The sequence below is a fragment of the Asparagus officinalis genome, chromosome 3 (assembly GCF_001876935.1).
Source record: "Asparagus officinalis chromosome 3, Aspof.V1, whole genome shotgun sequence".
In the NCBI taxonomy this organism is placed as follows: domain Eukaryota; kingdom Viridiplantae; phylum Streptophyta; class Magnoliopsida; order Asparagales; family Asparagaceae; genus Asparagus; species Asparagus officinalis.
The window spans coordinates 106,754,370-106,772,503 of NC_033796.1; the positions used below are offsets into that span (position 1 = coordinate 106,754,370).

General features: G+C 38.8%; 2 protein-coding genes across 3 annotated transcripts; both read left to right on the top strand.

The window, feature by feature from the left end:
- Positions 1,600–7,101, top strand: LOC109835672. The gene is made up of 3 exons (XM_020403655.1): positions 1,600–1,751; positions 4,250–4,624; positions 5,126–7,101. The coding sequence occupies exons 2-3, from the start codon at positions 4,272–4,274 to the stop codon at positions 6,918–6,920; spliced, it is 2,148 nt and encodes a 715-aa protein (XP_020259244.1). The 5' UTR covers positions 1,600–1,751; positions 4,250–4,271; the 3' UTR covers positions 6,921–7,101.
- Positions 8,149–17,662, top strand: LOC109835673 (katanin p60 ATPase-containing subunit A1-like). Of its 2 annotated transcripts, XM_020403656.1 has the most exons (8): positions 8,350–8,435; positions 9,179–9,813; positions 11,415–11,874; positions 12,988–13,182; positions 14,012–14,256; positions 15,812–15,970; positions 16,127–16,214; positions 17,104–17,662. In XM_020403656.1, the coding sequence occupies exons 2-8, from the start codon at positions 9,695–9,697 to the stop codon at positions 17,383–17,385; spliced, it is 1,548 nt and encodes a 515-aa protein (XP_020259245.1). In that variant the 5' UTR covers positions 8,350–8,435; positions 9,179–9,694; the 3' UTR covers positions 17,386–17,662. The 2 variants fall into 2 exon arrangements, with proteins under 2 accessions (XP_020259246.1, XP_020259245.1); XM_020403657.1 differs by lacking the exon at positions 9,179–9,813 and having other exon boundaries at positions 8,149–8,435.

Sequence of the window (18,134 nt, forward strand, 5' to 3'; positions counted from 1 at the left end):
ACACATGAGATTTCGTTTTCTGTCTTTCAAATGATCAGAAGAAGCCCTTTTATAAGGTTCAGGGGAGACAAAGATTTAAATTTCAGTTATTACAACGTTTAACCTGGTTTAAAGCTCAGCACGCGCCTACACCCGGACCGCACGCGCCCGCTCGTTTTCTCGCATGATCGCTTATATACCAACACAAGTGTATAATACTAACACCTTTGTTATACCATAAATAACACGTGTGTTAATTTAAACCAACAAAAATGCATTTAATTAGCCAATGTGGGATTAAAACTCACGTACTACTAATTAAACACATTTTAATTTTTATCCATGGAATCCAATCATTTGATGATATCTTTCCATAAAAGCCCTCTAAGATTCATTTATCTCAACACACAAAAGTTGAAGCTTTTACGAAATTAATTCCTCAAAATGAAGGGTTTGCAAATCTAACTTATTGAAATAGATTAGGAGATAACCCCTCTGTTAGGTACGAGTCCATGATTGTTCAACTGGGGGAGCTAAGTACCACATATGAGCAAATACAAGTTTATCAATTAAATCATCTTCTGTTTTGTTGATCTAAAAAGATCCTTTCATATAAATTTGATGATATATAGGTTTTAGTACAACTCAATTCAACCAATCTAACAAGTTTAAAAAACTCAATTCAAAAGCTCTTCCAAATACACTATTAGTTTGTGGGATATTTTAATGGAGGTTGGCATTTCATATTCTCTTTATGAAATTGAAGCTTAATAGCAATTTTCCCCTTTTAAAATGATTTGTTGATTAAAGAAATCCTTACATGTCCTTTTTAGTTTAGAGTTAAATTTTCACATACACTCTTAGTTTGGTTCAATTAAAAGATTTATTTGATTTAATCAATGATTATTTTAATTTAATAGCGAGGATGTTAATTTTGCAAGAGTAATTTAGGGGGATTAGTTGAAAGTTTTAAACAGATCTAGGGATTTCTCCAAAATATCCAAACTTAAGGGTGCTGAATGGTATTTTTCATGTTCGAACTTAAAGGTGGTTTTGCAAAATTTACCCTAATTTTTTCAATAGACTGCTTATATAATTATAATTAGGGTTTTTCATAGAAACCACCTTTAAAATAAAATTATTTGCAGAAACCACATTTGATTGTCAATTTACATGCAATCCATCTTAAATAATTGTTTTGCACGGTTTTTACAATTATTTAAGATGGATTGCATGTAGTTGATAGCTTGATAGTAACTAGTATATTAGGGATGATCCTTAATTGAGGTTTGATGGGATCAACTATCTAAAATATTAATTAAAAAATGGTCCAGGTAGTTGATAGCTGCAAAAAGTTCTTTAAAATAGTTTATGTAAAAATTTAAAATAAAAAAATAATTTCTATAGAATGGTCTTATCTGAAAGATGAGTTCTTTAAAATACCATTATATATATATATATACTCTTGGTAGACCGACAATTTAACCAGGTAGTGAGGCCCAGAGTTCAGGCCCAATCATTTATTTTATCGACAGTGACAAGTCCGCACGGAATTGGAGAAAGGACAAAGTGCAAATAGGCCCTCTTCTTACATTTTTCAATCGAACCCTTAGACTTTCGAGGTCCTCTCGCGAAAGTAAAATCTAAAATCTTTCATCCTCTGCCCTTCCTCGTTTTCCCCCAAACCCCGAACCCTAGCTAGGGCTCCCTCGCCCTAATTTCTCCGGCGATCTCAAGGCAGCGCCACCGCCGTCGTGGGTTTCACCTCCCAGGTTACCTTTCTTTCCCTCGCTTGATTGTCCCAGGATTTTTGCAGTTTTATTGAGAGATTTTGCAAAAAAAGGCGACGTTTTTAGTTTATATTTTTTGCATCTTTACGTCTAAATATAGGGAAAAAAAATCCTTTTTCTCAGAATTTTTGCACTGTTTACTTATGCAAAATATAGCAAAGAACACTGTTACCATCTCTCTCTCTCTCTCTCTCTCTCTCTCTCTCTCTCTCTCTCTCTCGCTCGCTTTATTGTCTATCAGATTGATTGTTGTAGTTGTACCCTCTCTCTCTCTCTCTCTCTCTCTCTCTCTCTCTCTCTCTCTCTCTCTCGGGTGCGCGCTCGCTTTATTGTCTATCAGATTGATTGTTGTAGTTTTGTTGAGAGATTATGCAAAAAAAGTGACGTTTTTAGCCTGAAAACTTGCATCTTTACATCTGTCAAATTTGTTCTGTCGACTTATTGCGAAGTATAGCCAAGGACACTGTTTGGAATCTCTTGAGACTAAAAAGCAGTTGGAATCAAAATTTTTTCAGAAGAATAATGATGGAGGAGAAGAGGGCTTTGATTAATAAAGTTCTCAATCCGAATTACGTCACTAATACATTTATAAATATACTCTCATAAAATCTCATTCCGAGTTTCCTGGTAGCTCACTGCATGCTGCGAATAAGTTTGCGAACGGACGGTACTGTCCCCATTGCTGAACTCATGATCGCTCAGATGCGCATTTGTGAACTTCTTCATTATTGCTCGAGCCCTGCCTAAGTTACCTCTGAGAAGCTTCGGAACCTCACCCCTACTTAACAATGTTTCTTCAATTAATTGCACTTGTCACATCTCGTTGAATATAAGATAGGAGTGTAGGGGTTTTCTCATGTACAACGCCTTGAATAAAGCCTTGTAATGGAGGTGTGCCAAGTGGTACTGTACTGGTCTTTTACTTAACTCATCATTCGCTCCATTCTCAATATTTCAAACAACAAAGACTCTAATGGCTTGTTTACTGCCCTGGTTTTTCCATCAACTTTGAGGTCGATAGAGTCAGACTCATTCTTGGCCTTTTACCTTGAGATGAAGGACATCTCTCCGCATTTGGCTGGTAAACACAGGGTCACTATCACTTAGAATCATGACTGGTAGCCATATAGTCTAAAAACTTACTTAAGGAACAACACCATTTACCATTGTTGCAGTATATATGATTGACTGCAAAGTGGGAATGTTTTGTCAATCGATCAACAGCCACATAAACCACCATATAATCTTGCTACACAATGTGTGTGTCCGTAAGTTTGATGGTTAAGAGGTGGCACCTCATTTAGCAAAATGGGCTACCAAGAGATACAGGTGGTGAAGTCTCTTACACTAGTCTATTAATAATAAATGCAAAGATTTAGTCAACTCATAATCTAGTAATTCATTTTCTTTTCTTCAAGTAACTGAGCAACTCTGTTTCTTTCTTCAAGTAAGTGTGCAAACTCATTATTTGAAGAAAGTAATTAATTAGCTAGAACACTTACTTGAAGAAAGGAAATGAGTTGCTCACATACTCTGACGATGGATCACTAGATCATGAATTGATCCAATCTCTGCATTTGTGATGAATTCACAAGTGCAGGAGAAACTTCACGCACCCCAATGTAGCAACCTACTAGGCAACTCTATTGCAAGCTTATGTTTTATTTTTCCCCCTCAAAGTACCATAAGGTGGGACACACTCTTGTTCGGTCAATCCGCTAGGCTAACCAACTAGTAGGAACCAGAAGCACCTCACTAGGGTAAGAATTGGAATGCTACCATTCAAACAGATAAGAAGAACAAGATAACTCAAGCAAAGATGATATAGACCACTTTCTAAGCCTTAGCACTGCACATGACATGTTTGTGTTATCTCATCTTTCACCCAATTGACTTTAGCAAAGATGATATGGACTAGGTGGCATCTGGAGTGAACCCACAAGACGCATTGATTCCTTTTGTAATGTTGACACGTCGCGATTTCACAAATTTTCTTGTCTCACGCATGCAATGCCACTAGATTGTGGTCTTCAGACGTCTGAGTATTTTGAAACCCTGAGTGCCTCACTTGTGGTGTTGCGTTATGAACTTATGGTCAACAGTGTTTTTGTATATTAGGGATTTGGATTCAGTAGTGGTTTACTTTCGTATAGCGAGAGACCATTCTTAGTAATGGGTGTAGATTCCCCTTGTCTAGCTTCTGTTGCAAGCCTGCATAGTATATTCATGTTTATGCTTTGCTATTCTTTTTCACAAGTTGACTTCAACTTTACCTTAGCTTTAGATCTCACCCACTGATCCTAATTCAAGACCTAGTTTTAACAATTTTCACCAACAAATATGTCTTGGTAGATTTGAAGCAAAATGTTCTACATTTATTTTTATATTGTTGGTATTATTCATGCTTCTGGTCGACCCTTTTCTATTACAGTTTTCCCCTTTGATCTTACCTTTGAACTGCATTGACTTGTTGACCTCAGGGCATTGTGCTTCATCATCACAATGGGAAAGATTTTGGCTATTTTCCAGATGGGTGGACAATTTACCACGGACAGTGATGGATCTATGTCTTATAGTGGCGGAGATGCCCATGCATTTGATATTAAGAGCGATATGACCTTTGATAGTTTATTATCAGAGATATCCGAGTTGTTTCACTGCGATGCGAGTATGTATACATTCAAATACTTCCTTCCAGGCAACCGCCGAACTCTCATCACAATATCCAGTGACAAAGATTTGAGTCGCATGGTGGACTTCCATTCAGATTCTTTGACGACGGATGTTTATCTTTTAAAAAGGACTGATGTTCCAACGTCAACTACAACCCCAACCCCAAGCCCGACTCACAGGAGGTATTTGCCCTGAAACTCTCTGTTTTGTGTTTAATCTAAGGGGATAAAAATAAAATCTTTCAAGGGTCTTCTGTTGAAAAGGTTTAGTTGTGGATAGACTCCATGTACTATCGGGAAATTGAACTTACCACCCCTGTAGTTCTATTGTTGTGAACCCCTGAGTGAAAATATATTGTTGCACATAGATCCCATGAAAAGGGTAAAAAAAATGTCACTCAGGGAGCCTCCTATCTGCATCAACAATTGAACTACAGGGTAGTAGTTTCAATTTGGCTGCCTATGCGCAATTAATCCTGTAGCAAAAGGCACATGTCTTAGTTAGAAAAGCAGGAACTGCAACATGTCCCAGTAAAAAACTGAAAGTTGGATAGTTATTATCCATCAACTTTAAAATTTGTGCCAAAGAACATCTGACGATCTCGTGCCTCCTAACACAATTTTCTATAGAGAAATCTATATTTTAAAAAAAAAAAATCTTATGAAATATATGTTCTCTTGTAGGAGAACAAGGAGTATGCTAGCTGATTCAGTCCCTATTGATGTCATCCCCATCAATGAATACAGTGAAGGGAGTGCCAAGCGTATATGCGACAGTTGGGACAACAGTATCACAGGTGTGGGGCAAGCATTTGCTAGCCCTAGAGCTTTTCGTGACGCACTCAAAAAATACGCCATTGCCAAAAATTTCATGTACAAATTCATCAAGAATGAGGGTCCTCGCATCTCAGTTCGTTGTGCGGAGGATGAATGCCCCTGGCGTATATACGCATCGAAGAATTCAAATAAGCACGAGCTTACGATCAAGAAATTTAACGACACTCACACGTGCGAAAGAGAGGGCAACAGAGAACATAATAAGTTAGCGACACAGGGTTGGATCGCTAGCCTTATAAAAGACAAGTTACGCGAAACTCCGGATTATAGCCCGAGGGACATAGCAAAAGATTTCAAGAAAGAGTATGGACTTAACTTGAGTTACTATCAAGCTTGGAGAGGGAAATCTCTTGCAAAGAAAGAGCTTCATGGTTCGCACGAAGAGGCATCGGATCAGTTACCATGGTTTTGTGAGAAGTTGGTGGAGACGAACCCTGGAAGTTTTGCTGTGTTTGAAGAGGTAGAGGATTCAAAATTAGGTCGGCTTTTTATTTCCTTCCGAGCTTCGATTAATGGTTTTGAGCATGGTTGCCGCCCTCTCCTTTTTCTCGATAGCGTCTCTCTTAAATCAGCAAGACAATGGAAGATATTGGCTGCTACAGGAGTTGATGGTGAGAATGAAGTTTTCCCAGTTGCATTTGCTGTTATAGAAGATGATAGTAAAGAGAATTGGCAGTGGTTTATGCTACAATTGAAATCAGTTCTGGGAACATCTCGAACTATAACATTTGTATTGAAAAGGCAGAATGAGTTAGAGGAGAAACTAGCTGAAATATTCCCTGGATGCATATATGGCTATTGTGTAAATAGTCTCATTGAGGAGTTCAAGTCTGAGCTAGACGATTCATTGACAAAAGAACTGAAGGAGACAGCGGTTGAAGATTTTGCAAGCGCTGTCCATGCTTGCAAGGTCGACGAGTTCAATGCAATCATTGACAAATTGAAGGCTGAATCTGAAAAAAGTGCTGAACGGGTTTTATCTTCTAAGCCTGAATACTGGTCAAATGCCTTCTTCAAAGGTTTAAGGTATGGTAAATACTCATCAGAAGCCTCAGGAACATTCAATTCTTGGATATCTATCAGAAACGAGCCATCAATAGTACAAGCAGTGGACATAATCAGGTGCAAGATAATGGAAATGATATATACTCGTCGCGAGAATTCAAATGCATGGATGACAATTCTGACACCATCGGCAAATGATAAAATTCAAGAAGAGATTATTAAAGCTCAAACCCTAGAAGTTGTTCACTCGACTGACAATATTTTTGAGGTGCGCGATGAGGGTAAAACCGACATTGTCAATATTGACACGTGGGAGTGCACGTGTCGGAGGTGGCAAGTGATAGGGTTGCCTTGTGTGCACGCTTTGGCTGTTGTTGAGAGAACTGATCGGTGTGCTTCTGATTTATGTTCGAAGTATTTTACTATGGTCTGCTACCGCGAAACTTATGCCATGTCGATAAACCCGATAGGGGATGCGGTTAATGGGATTGTTGCGGTTCCTGTTCGTCAACGTCGTGGTCCTGGTGGACAGTTCAAGAAGCTGAAGGCTACCGAGTCTGTGTTGAAGGCTAAAAGACCAGTTACATGTAGCAAGTGTAAGGTGAAAGGACACTATAGTCGAACTTGCAAAGCATAGGTTTAGATTCAGATGACTTTGTAACTTAATTTATGTCGAACGTGCTTTCTATTTTTCTGCGTTCTCTGTAAACTGATGGGTTGCTCGACTTGTTTGCGGCGTTTAGCAGGTGTAACATTAATGCACTATGCCTTGTTCCTTTCCCTTGATGGGTTTTTGTTTTGGTGTTGCGTTTTTTGCAGAGGGTGCGTTCTTTGTTGTTGAATCACATACTGAGATGAATTTTTAGTCCTCGTTATGCATCAGAGATTTTGTTCTTCAGAGTGCTCGTTCACCATGGTGATGCAGAGATGGCTGATGGCCGATGTTCTTTCTTTATAAGGTTAACTGTGGACAATCTGTAGCATTGCTGTTTTGAACTTACTACTAGAGTAGTTTTTATTTTTATTTTTTTGGATGTTTTTCTACGTAAAGAAGTAGAGTGTATTTTTTTTGACTCTTTTACCCTCAGGAAAATGATTTTTCCTTTCATCGGAAGATAAAAAGTGTATTCTATAAAAATAAAAACAGAGGATAGTGAGTTCAAAACAGTGATAATGCAGGAGCTATCTGCGAGTAGGCAATTGAAAAGGAAAAGCCAGAAGCGAATTATGGAACATGCTGCATTTATGCTGCATTTTCAATACTAGCATACCAAACAATAAATCTTATCAGAACGTCATGCGTAAAAGCACATCATGCATAAGAGCAAGGTATTCTAAAACCACGAGTAGGCAATTGAAAATTTCAACTTGTTCCTTTTGTTTCCTTTTCGTAAGTGATTTAGAACAGCCGAAATGTTGAGAGGATAAATTTGCACTAGCCAGCCGCCAAACAACTCTTAAAATTAGGCTAAATAGAACTTTAAACACCTTATAGCTTTATCCGGTTTGTACTTATATACCGTCACTTGACTTTCACGTCATCCATATATTCGAAGTTGTTTAAACTTGACGCATTAGTATCCCCTGTTACGCAAACGGAAAAAAAAATCTCCACACAGATATTCTCATACGACACTTGGAATGGATTAGCATGTGACTGCCATATTAGAATATCCAGGTTAAAATTTTCACCTTTGCAGAATAGAGGTCGCACACGTGCCAATTTTAAACAACTTACGCTATATAAGTACGACAAAAAACAAGTGAGGGTATACAAGTGCAAAGGAAGTGAAACCATAGGGTATTTAACTGCTATTTAGCCTCGAGGACAAATTTGTCATTGATGAAGGCCATGGGGTTATTTTCGTCATATCGGGGCTCCATCCGATCGGGAGGTTTAAACGTCAGTGTGCAGCCCGTATCCGCCGCAGTCGACCTAAAATCTCTCACCGACGAGGGCTCAAATAACTTTGGCCGAGATCTCCAGAGAACCTAGAAACCCTAACCCTAGCTCTTCACAAACCCTAGCGGCGATGGCGGGAGCCCTAACCGGCCTCCAAGATCACCTGAAGCTCGCGAGGGAGTACGCGATGGAGGGGCTCTACGACACCTCCATCATCTTCTTCGATGGCGCCATTGCTCAGATCAACAAGTAATTCCTCCCCCCCCCTTTGTTTCGGTTCGGTTTGAGCTTTGATTTTGATTGCAATTGGATCCCTTTTCAATGAGCTACTTGGGTCCTAGCTTGTGGTTGGAACTTGAAAGTTAGCAGTTCTTGTTAATAAACAGATGATTCAAGGTTTTTTTGGGTAAATTTCAGGAAACCCCATGATCAATGAATCACCTGAATTTGTTGCGTTATATTCAGCCCTTTGTTAAGTGGTGCTGTAATTTGTAATCCCCTCTCCTTTGAATTTGGGCTTCAATTTTATTTGAAATCCAGATCTCTTTTCGATTGGCTACTCGGATCTGAGCTCTTGAGTTCCTGTTTGTATCTTGATTTAAGTCTGAAGTAGTTTCCAAGTTTCAAACTGTAAAGTTCGCACTTTTTGTTATTGCAGGGTTTTTTTTTGTTGAATCGGGTAAAACCCCTTAGTTCTCACTAGAATGACAAAGCTCCCTATATTATGTTAATGATCAGTGAATCACAAGAAGTCATATCCTTAAATGATCGCATCATGCACACTCTTCTGTGAACTGATGATGTAACTTATAAATCCCCACGCTTTTGTTTGGATTTCAGCTCCGATTTTGTTTGAATCTTAGATCTCTTTCCAACTGGCTACTCGGGTGTCAGTACATTATGTTGTCTTGCTTTACGTTTGAAGTAGTTTTGTTTGAGGGGATTTAAGATTAATTGGAATGGTAAAGTTAACACTTTCTGTTAATAAACAGATAAATTGCAGGTTTTTATCTCTGACGACTGTGTTAGGACTGCCCAAATCATTCACCTAGGAGGAAAAAGAACCATAAGTATCCTCTGTTACGCAAACGGAAAAAATCTCCACACAGATATTCTCATACGACATTTGGAATGGATTAGCATGTGACTGTCATATTAGAATATCCAGGTTAAAATTTTCACCTTTGCAGAATAGAGGACGCACACGTGCCAATTTTAAACAACTTACGCTATATAAGTGCCGCAAAAAACAAGTGAGGGTATACAAGTGCAAAGGAAGTGGGTATTTAGCTGCTATTTAGCCTCGAGGACAAATTTGTCATTGATGTCATGGGGCTATTTTCGTCATATCGGGGCTCCATCCGATCGGGAGGTTTAAACGTCAGTGTGCAGCCCGTATCCGCCGCAGTCGACCTAAAATCTCTCACCGACGAGCCCAAATAGCTTTGGCCGAGATCTCCAGAGAACCTAGAAACCCTAACCCTAGCTCTTCACAAACCCTAGCGGCGATGGCGGGAGCCCTAACCGGCCTCCAAGATCACCTGAAGCTCGCGAGGGAGTACGCGATGGAGGGGCTCTACGACACCTCCATCATCTTCTTCGATGGCGCCATTGCTCAGATCAACAAGTAATTCCTCCCCCCCCCTTTGTTTCGGTTCGGTTTGAGCTTTGATTTTGATTGCAATTGGATCCCTTTTCAATGAGCTACTTGGGTCCTAGCTTGTGGTTGGAACTTGAAAGTTAGCAGTTCTTGTTAATAAACAGATGATTCAAGGTTTTTTTGGGTAAGTTTCAGGAAACCCCATGATCAATGAATCACCTGAATTTGTTGCGTTACATTCAGCCCTTTGTTAAGTGGTGCTGTAATTTGTAATCCCCTCTCCTTTGAATTTGGGCTTCAATTTTATTTGAAAACCAGATCTCTTTTCGATTGGCTACTCGGATCTGAGCTCTTGAGTTCCTGTTTGTATCTTGATTTAAGTCTGAAGTAGTTTCCAAGGTTCAATCTGTAAAGTTCGCACTTTTTGTTATTGCAGGGTTTTTTTTTGTTGAATCGGGTAAAACCCCTTAGTTCTCACTAGAATGACAAAGCTCCCTATATTATGTTAATGATCAGTGAATCACAAGAAGTCATATCCTTAAATGATCGCATCATGCACACTCTTCTGTGAACTGATGATGTAACTTATAAATCCCCACGCTTTTGTTTGGATTTCAGCTCCGATTTTGTTTGAAGCTTAGATCTCTTTCCAACTGGCTACTCGGGTGTCAGTACATTATGTTGTCTTGCTTTACGTTTGAAGTAGTTTCGTTTGAGGGGATTTAAGATTAATTGGAACTGTAAAGTTAACACTTTCTGTTAATAAACAGATAAATTGCAGGTTTTTATCTCTGACGACTGTGTTAGGACTGCCCAAATCATTCACCTAGTAGGAAAAAGAACTATTTCATGAAAATAAATGAATCTTGAAGAATGCATGTGTATATCATTTTGTGTGAATGAGATGTTGCGCGTTTCTGTAGCAGTATAACTTATTTCTCGCATAGAGTGACTGCCAACCAGTAATATATGAATCTTTGATGAAATAAAATGCTGTCTTACTAATTCAGTTCCGTCTTTATGAACAAATTCAGTTCTTCTGGAGTGACTGTACTGTGTGAATAAGAGATCTGGGATCCATGTGTTTAAGATGATTTCGATTTTTCTAACTGGTTGACCCTTATTTAAGGGTTCTGTGAAATTGTTCTGAAATGGTTGTTAATCTGATACTAGTTGTGGGTTTATTCCATTAAAGTTAAGCTTCATTTGAATGTTTATTGGTAACTTGTTTTTGAATCCTTAGCATTCTCTTCACTCTAATTATGCACGTACCTATAACGTGGCTTGTGGAAGCACCAAACATGTTAGTCATGGAACCTTGTTTAAAAAGGACATCAAATGATCAGTCCGTAAGCTAGAGATCTAAGGTGAAGATGTTCAGTGGATTGGTGAGAGAAACATTTTATATGTGCATCTCACTACTTTATCTGTTTTGTGAGAATCTATTATGTTGTTTAGATCCTTGCATTCAACCTTTCGTTTGATGATGATGTGTGCAACAATTTATTTCTTTCTTCTTGTCGATGTGGAACAAAAGTTGCTAAATCCTAATAGACAATCCAATGTTTTGGGATCCTGACTGTTAATTACTGCTTCTGCTTATGTACATTAATATTCTCTCTACTCAGGCACATGAGCACTCTAGATGATGCCATAATTCGTTCAAAATGGATGAACTGCAAAAAGGCTATTTCCGAGGAAGTAGAGATTGTGAAACAATTGGATGCTGAAATAAGGGCCTTTAAGAATGCTCCAGGGAGCAGGCGGGCATCATCACCCCCTATTCGAACGAAACCCTTTGTTTTCGAACCATTGGATGAATACCCAACATCATCAAGCGCCCCGTTTGATGATCCTGATGTTTGGAGACCACCAAGCCGAGACACAAGTAAAAGAACCACAAGAGCTGGTCAGTCTAATACAAGAAAGTCAGATGCAACTTGGGCCCGTGGTTCAACTAAAGCAGGTGCAGCTGGTCGTGGGGCAAAAGCTAGTGCAAGCAAAGGAAGCTCAAGTGTCAGATCATCAACTGCCTCCAGTGTTGGAGGAAAGAAAGGAAAATCAAATTCTAATAAGGCAGATTCACAGGTTAATATTTTCAAATAAGTTAATATCTGTCTGTTGATGTCATATCCTGATCACTTTCTTTAGGTTTACTTCTTCATTCAGATGTGTCTGAGTTGATAAGCTTATGCGAATTTAAAGAAACAGTCATGCTAAAAATGACGGTCAACCTTTTTTTTATAACTAAGGAAACTTCTATTGTGTCAGAGAAAATAGCATTTTGTTTCTAAATACAGGGCTATTTTTAGACTTTGTTGTCCAATATTCTAGTCGCAATCAGTAACTTAACAGCCCCCAGACAAAATAATAGTGGATTCTCAGTGACCTCTAAAGAGTCAGTGCAGCTTCTGACCTGGGCAACCTCTGCCTGTTCCAAACTTCTAGAGTTAGAATGTTTTATTTCAATCGTTGAAAAGTAGGGTATTTGCAACTTTCCAATCACAAGATTCTTTGTGCTAATCAATGTTCATTAGAACTCATTTGACTGACAAGGTGCTGTACTAAATTTATTCTTTTAGACTTATTATTTTGCTTATAACTTATGATTCTGTGTGAATTTCTTCATCTACATGCACAAGTAATAAAGTTGTTAGTCTTCAAGGGTTTGGCTATGGGGAAGAAACCATATTTTATAGATTTCTAATTACGAATTGTGTTTGAAGAGTGGGATGCCGCCCATGCCAATAGTAATACTTCAATGTATATTGTTCTAGAGTTGAAGATTACACATGCCTGATAGAAGTGCAAATTAGATTTTTATTCATTTATAGATATGTGGGTACCCTTGAAAAGGGCTTCTGCTTGCACATTTTGGATCATTTGTTGCTGAATTGTACTAGAAGAAAGTCATATTCATATTTTTAATCACATTGCCGAGCACAAATGTATACTGCATCCCTTGACAGGTCGTTGGGCATCCTTGTAGCCACTTTTTCAAAATGAAACTACAATTTATTCATTTGTTTATCTTTTTTCTGGGTAATTCATAAGATATCTCATTGTTTTAAAGTTAATTTCTGGTTCAATGTAGAAGTTCTTTAAACAATTTGGTTAATGTATTAAAAGATGTTGCCATGGATAGACTGTAGATATCTGGTCCTTGTCATTCCTTCTTTGATTTTCTGCTAGCACTTGTAGAATGGCGACACAGATGATGGACCAACAAAGGGACAGTATGAAGGACCAGATGCAGATTTGGCTGCAATGCTGGAAAGAGATGTCTTGGAGACTAGTCCTGGGGTCAGGTGGGATGATGTTGCAGGGCTTAATGAAGCAAAAAGACTCCTAGAAGAAGCCGTGGTTCTTCCTCTATGGATGCCCGAGTATTTTCAGGTATATGTTGATGTTTAGTTGATAATGCTTGTCTGATTTTTATAGTATTTGAAATTCCTGGCCTTTGGAACTTTTGTTGGCTATTCTCTTATGTTGCAGTTTCTTGAATACTTCACTTTGCGTTACTTGCTAAGTGTCAGGTTGTCAGTATTCTGCAGTTTACCGCATAACATTATAGTGGCATATTTGGGGTAATGTGCATAGTTTGTGTGCTAGAAACATTCTTGGCAAGTGAACTCTGTTGAAAAATTGACATGAACATTAATAGGCTGTGTGTTTAATTTTCATTGGTAACCACCAAAGGGAGGCAGTAAGCAGCATTCTGTTAGTAATAGTATTCAGTTCGTAATGAATGTGTTATATGCTAATAACAGAAGGTTGTGTTGTGATGCACTAAACATTAAAATTTCTTTATGAACTGTTTCATTTGAAACTTTCATGTAAAGTTATCGATTTTGAAGAAAAAAAAGTGTATTCTTAAGTCATCTCCTTCTTTTCTGAAATGTTATTGTAGACCCATTATTTTTTCAAAAAAAAAAAAAAAAATTCTCATAAGGGCAGCACATAAGAGTGGAAGGACATGCCTGACCTCTTGCTTATTAGGTATATGCATATACATACATGCATATGTGAGTGTGTGCACGTGCATCCGTGCATACTCTCTAGAGATACACAAGAAACATGTCAAAGTTGTTGAGACCGTCCTTGAGGAAGGAAATACATCGATTTTCAATAGTGCATTCTACAAAAGGTTTGTAGATATTATTGCTTGATAATGCACCTTGTGGATTTCAAGACTATTGATGTTGGTGTTAATGCATTTGCTCAGGGAATTCGTCGTCCTTGGAAAGGTGTTCTTATGTTTGGTCCACCTGGTACTGGAAAGACGCTCCTGGCTAAGGCTGTAGCTACTGAATGCGGAACAACATTCTTCAATGTTTCTTCAGCTACTTTGGCTTCAAAATGGCGTGGGGAGAGTGAACGCATGGTTCGGTGTCTGTTTGATCTTGCAAGAGCTTATGCTCCAAGTACCATATTCATTGATGAGATTGATTCTCTCTGCAATGCTCGAGGGTATATATATACTTGAAACACATGTTTTTCTCCCTGTTTTGTTTCCTTGTGTCTGATTGTTCTATTACGAATGCATGTTGTTTTCTATTTTATTTATGAAGTACACATGAAATTTTGCAATTAATGCATAAACTAGGGCCTAGGCAATATATATACGAAGCAAAAATTTGCTGCAGGTCAGTAATAAGCTTTGACAGACAGGTAGAGTTTGTTAGTTTGTGAATGATCCCATAGCGTTACTTCACAATAGAGAGCAGGACAATGAGAAACATACAACTCATTTAGTGCGGACACGTGCTATGGAGATTTGTTCTTCTGAGTTCAGACATTCCAGTTTTTGGATTGTACATCCCGCGGGAAAGGCAAGGAAGAAAGCTGCTAGGGCTTAACAGCGCGATCACTCGGCGAACAACCGAACCCTTGGGACCTTCTTCAACCCCAGGATGTGATGAGTCGACATCGAGGTGCCAAACGACTCCGTCGATAAGAGCTCTTGGGAGTCATCAGCCTGTTATCCCCGGCGTACCTTTGATCCGTTGAGCGAGAGCCCTTCCACACGGGACTCCCGGATCACTATGGCCGACTTTCGTCTCTGTTCGACCAGTCGGTCTCACAGTCAGGCAGGCTTATACCATTACGCTCACGAGCAGAATCAACGCTTGAGCCTAACCAACGGTAGATAGGAACCGAACTGTCTCACGACGTTCTAAACCCAACTCACGTACCACTTTCATCGGCGAACAACCGAACCCTTGGGACCTTCTTCAACCCCAGGATGTGATGAGTCGACATCGAGGTGCCAAACGACTCCGTCAATAAAAGCTCTTGGGAGTCATCAGCCTGTTATCCCCGGCGTATCTTTGATCCGTTGAGCGAGAGCCCTTCCACACGGGACTCCTGGATCACTATGGCCGACTTTCGTCTCTGTTCGACCAGTCGGTGACCTGTATACAAATAGAATATTTACGAGAACACTTTTTCTTAACACTTGTGTAACATTCCATCAGTATGTAAAATATGGAGAAAATAATATTGCTTTTGCTTTTAATCGGACAGCTTAAACTTTGTTGGAAATATTAGATAATGGTTTACTTGATCATTATAGTTAGCCAAGTATGTTTGACAATGTACGAGGTGCATGAAGTTATTCAATCACAGGATGAAGATTATGAACTGCTACGGTCTATTTTATGTTTGGTACCCTCATGTTCATGCTTGGAAACTCACTTCCTTTTAGCTTTAGATTCTTATCAACTTTTTTTGTTTAGTTTCAGGACTTGAACTTGGGATTTCTCACAGCCCAGCTTCTTCCATTTACCCTTGAAGCTGGGCTCAGTCACAACTTGTCGTAAAGATCTTTCTCGTCTTCATTCTTTCTTTCTACTTCCATTTCCTTCTCTTATTTATAGGAAGATCAATGCATCCAAAGGTCAATTATCTGTGGATCCTCCTTTTTTTCTTCTTCTTGTGTACATGCATACATCTTTGTGTTTATGGGCTGGGGATGAATATTTGATTTGAGGCCCTCTAAGGTTGCTTTGACCGTCTTCTATAGGGCTTCAGGAGAGCATGAGTCATCGAGAAGGGTGAAGTCTGAGCTTCTAGTACAGGTGGATGGTGTCAACAACAGCTCCACTGGTGATGACGGTGCGCGGAAAATAGTTATGGTCTTGGCAGCTACCAACTTTCCATGGGATATTGATGAGGCACTTAGGTTGGTATATCTTCTTGACTCTTTTTAAGCTGAAACCATCTCCTGGTGTCTGGCATTACTATTTTAAACAGCCTGTACTGTTATCTTTTTTTGTCTTCTTCGAGTGGCATATATGCCCATTTTCTTCTTTTTGAAACTGTTTCATCTTAATCACAGGAGGAGGCTGGAAAAGCGTATATATATACCTCTGCCAAATTTTGAGAGTCGTAAAGAGCTTATCAAGATCAATTTAAGAACTGTGGAGGTACGGCTGATCCTTGAAAGTGTGCTTATTAGTTAAATGTTGTAGTGATATGTAAATCAGATGATTCCAATTTCTTTTTCTTATACTGTCTTAATAGAAGTAAAAAAATTGTTGCCAGGAACTGTTAATGACAGTTAGTCATTAGTGATGTGCTATTTTATTTTATTTTCCTGACAATTTTTTTCACGGGCTTCAATCCAAACTATACCTGCCAACTCATTTTCTTCAGTTGAACTTCAAATAACCAAGGCTGTGTCGATTAGCCTAAACACGTCTCATGCATACTGGTTTATCTCTGTGGGTTTTCATCCATTACCTCCCATTCAGAAAGAGAGTGTAAATTGACACAATTAGGGAATCTGAAGGAGTTGTTATTGATTCTTATCAATAATAATCATTGAATTTTGAACATCTTCCTCTTGTTGTGTTTTGGCTGTCCACATAGTTTGTTGGCTCATCAGACTAATTCAAGAGAGGTAAACAAATAGTTTACTTTCTGAATAGGTGGCTGTATAAAAAAGAGCACCATGTATTAATTCGATGTTCTGCACAAACCCTCCCCAGCCTTTATAAATTAGAGAAAGCCGCCCTGAGCTTGTTTGACTAAGATACCATGACTAACGACAATTAGTCTAAATTGTCACGTGCTTGCATGTAATATGTAGTGGACAACTTTGTCCCAATGTACTTGATATATCTGCTATGCTACCCTCTTTCCTCATCAGGTCAGGTGGAGAGCAACAAGGGTTGTTTTGGCCTTTTAATATCACGTTAACGCTGTTTGTGACAGTTTCCAGTTGTTCGGGGAGCTATCCTCTGATTCGTGAAGTTTAGGGAGGTTTCTCACCATGTTATTTCTCCATTATCTCATTTTGATAACATGTTTCAGGTGGCTCAAGATGTAAATATCGATGATGTGGCTCGGAGGACAGAGGGTTACAGTGGAGACGATCTCACAAACGTGTGTCGTGATGCTTCATTGAACGGAATGAGACGCAAAATTGCAGGAAAGACGAGGGATGAGATAAAGAGCATGGCTAAGGATGATATCTCCAAGGATCCTGTTGCAATGTGCGATTTCGAAGAAGCTCTGAAGAAAGTCCAGAGAAGTGTTTCGACTGCAGATATCCAACGCCATGAGAAGTGGTTCCGAGAGTTCGGTTCAGCTTAAAATGTTGCAGCAAACATCAGATTTAACGTGATCCTTTGTGCGATCCTTTATTACGTCTGTTGTATTGTTTGAGAGTGTTTCATTGCAATGTAAATGTTTTGTTGTCGGCAAGAATTTGTGACAGAACTTCTTGTATTCTAAAAGAGAGTACGAAGGTTCTTCTTCTGAACCGTTCGAAATAATTTATAAACATAGGTGTGCATTTTTAAGGACCAGGAATTATTGCCAAGTATTCATTATTCAACTGCTATGTGGAAACCGAAAAACTATTCTGATCCTTTTTCTGAAGGCTGCAACAGCATGTAATTTTGTTGAAGTTCCATTCGTTTTACAAGCCGAAGCGCCCGAAACATTTGTTTTTCTTCATTATCAAGGAAGTTTTATGCTGAGTATAGCTGGCTTATTTGAATATTTGCCTGCTTAAACTACAAATGTAGCTCACATAATATATGACAGGATTCTCGCATACAATACAACCATACAATACTAGTGTGCACCCCCTCTATTTTTTATTTCCGTTACAGTAATTCCGTATTTAAATATAGTTTTTGTAAGTGTTACAATAATATTTTTAAATGTTACATTATACTGCTTGAGCTACAGTAATAATGCTATAACAATGTTTTTAAATGCTACAACAGCTGTCTGTGCTACAGTAATAATTCAACAGTGAATAACGCTATGATAATTCACTGTATAAATGCTACAGTATACTGCTTTATGCAAAGAGCCGCCAACAAGGTGGTTAG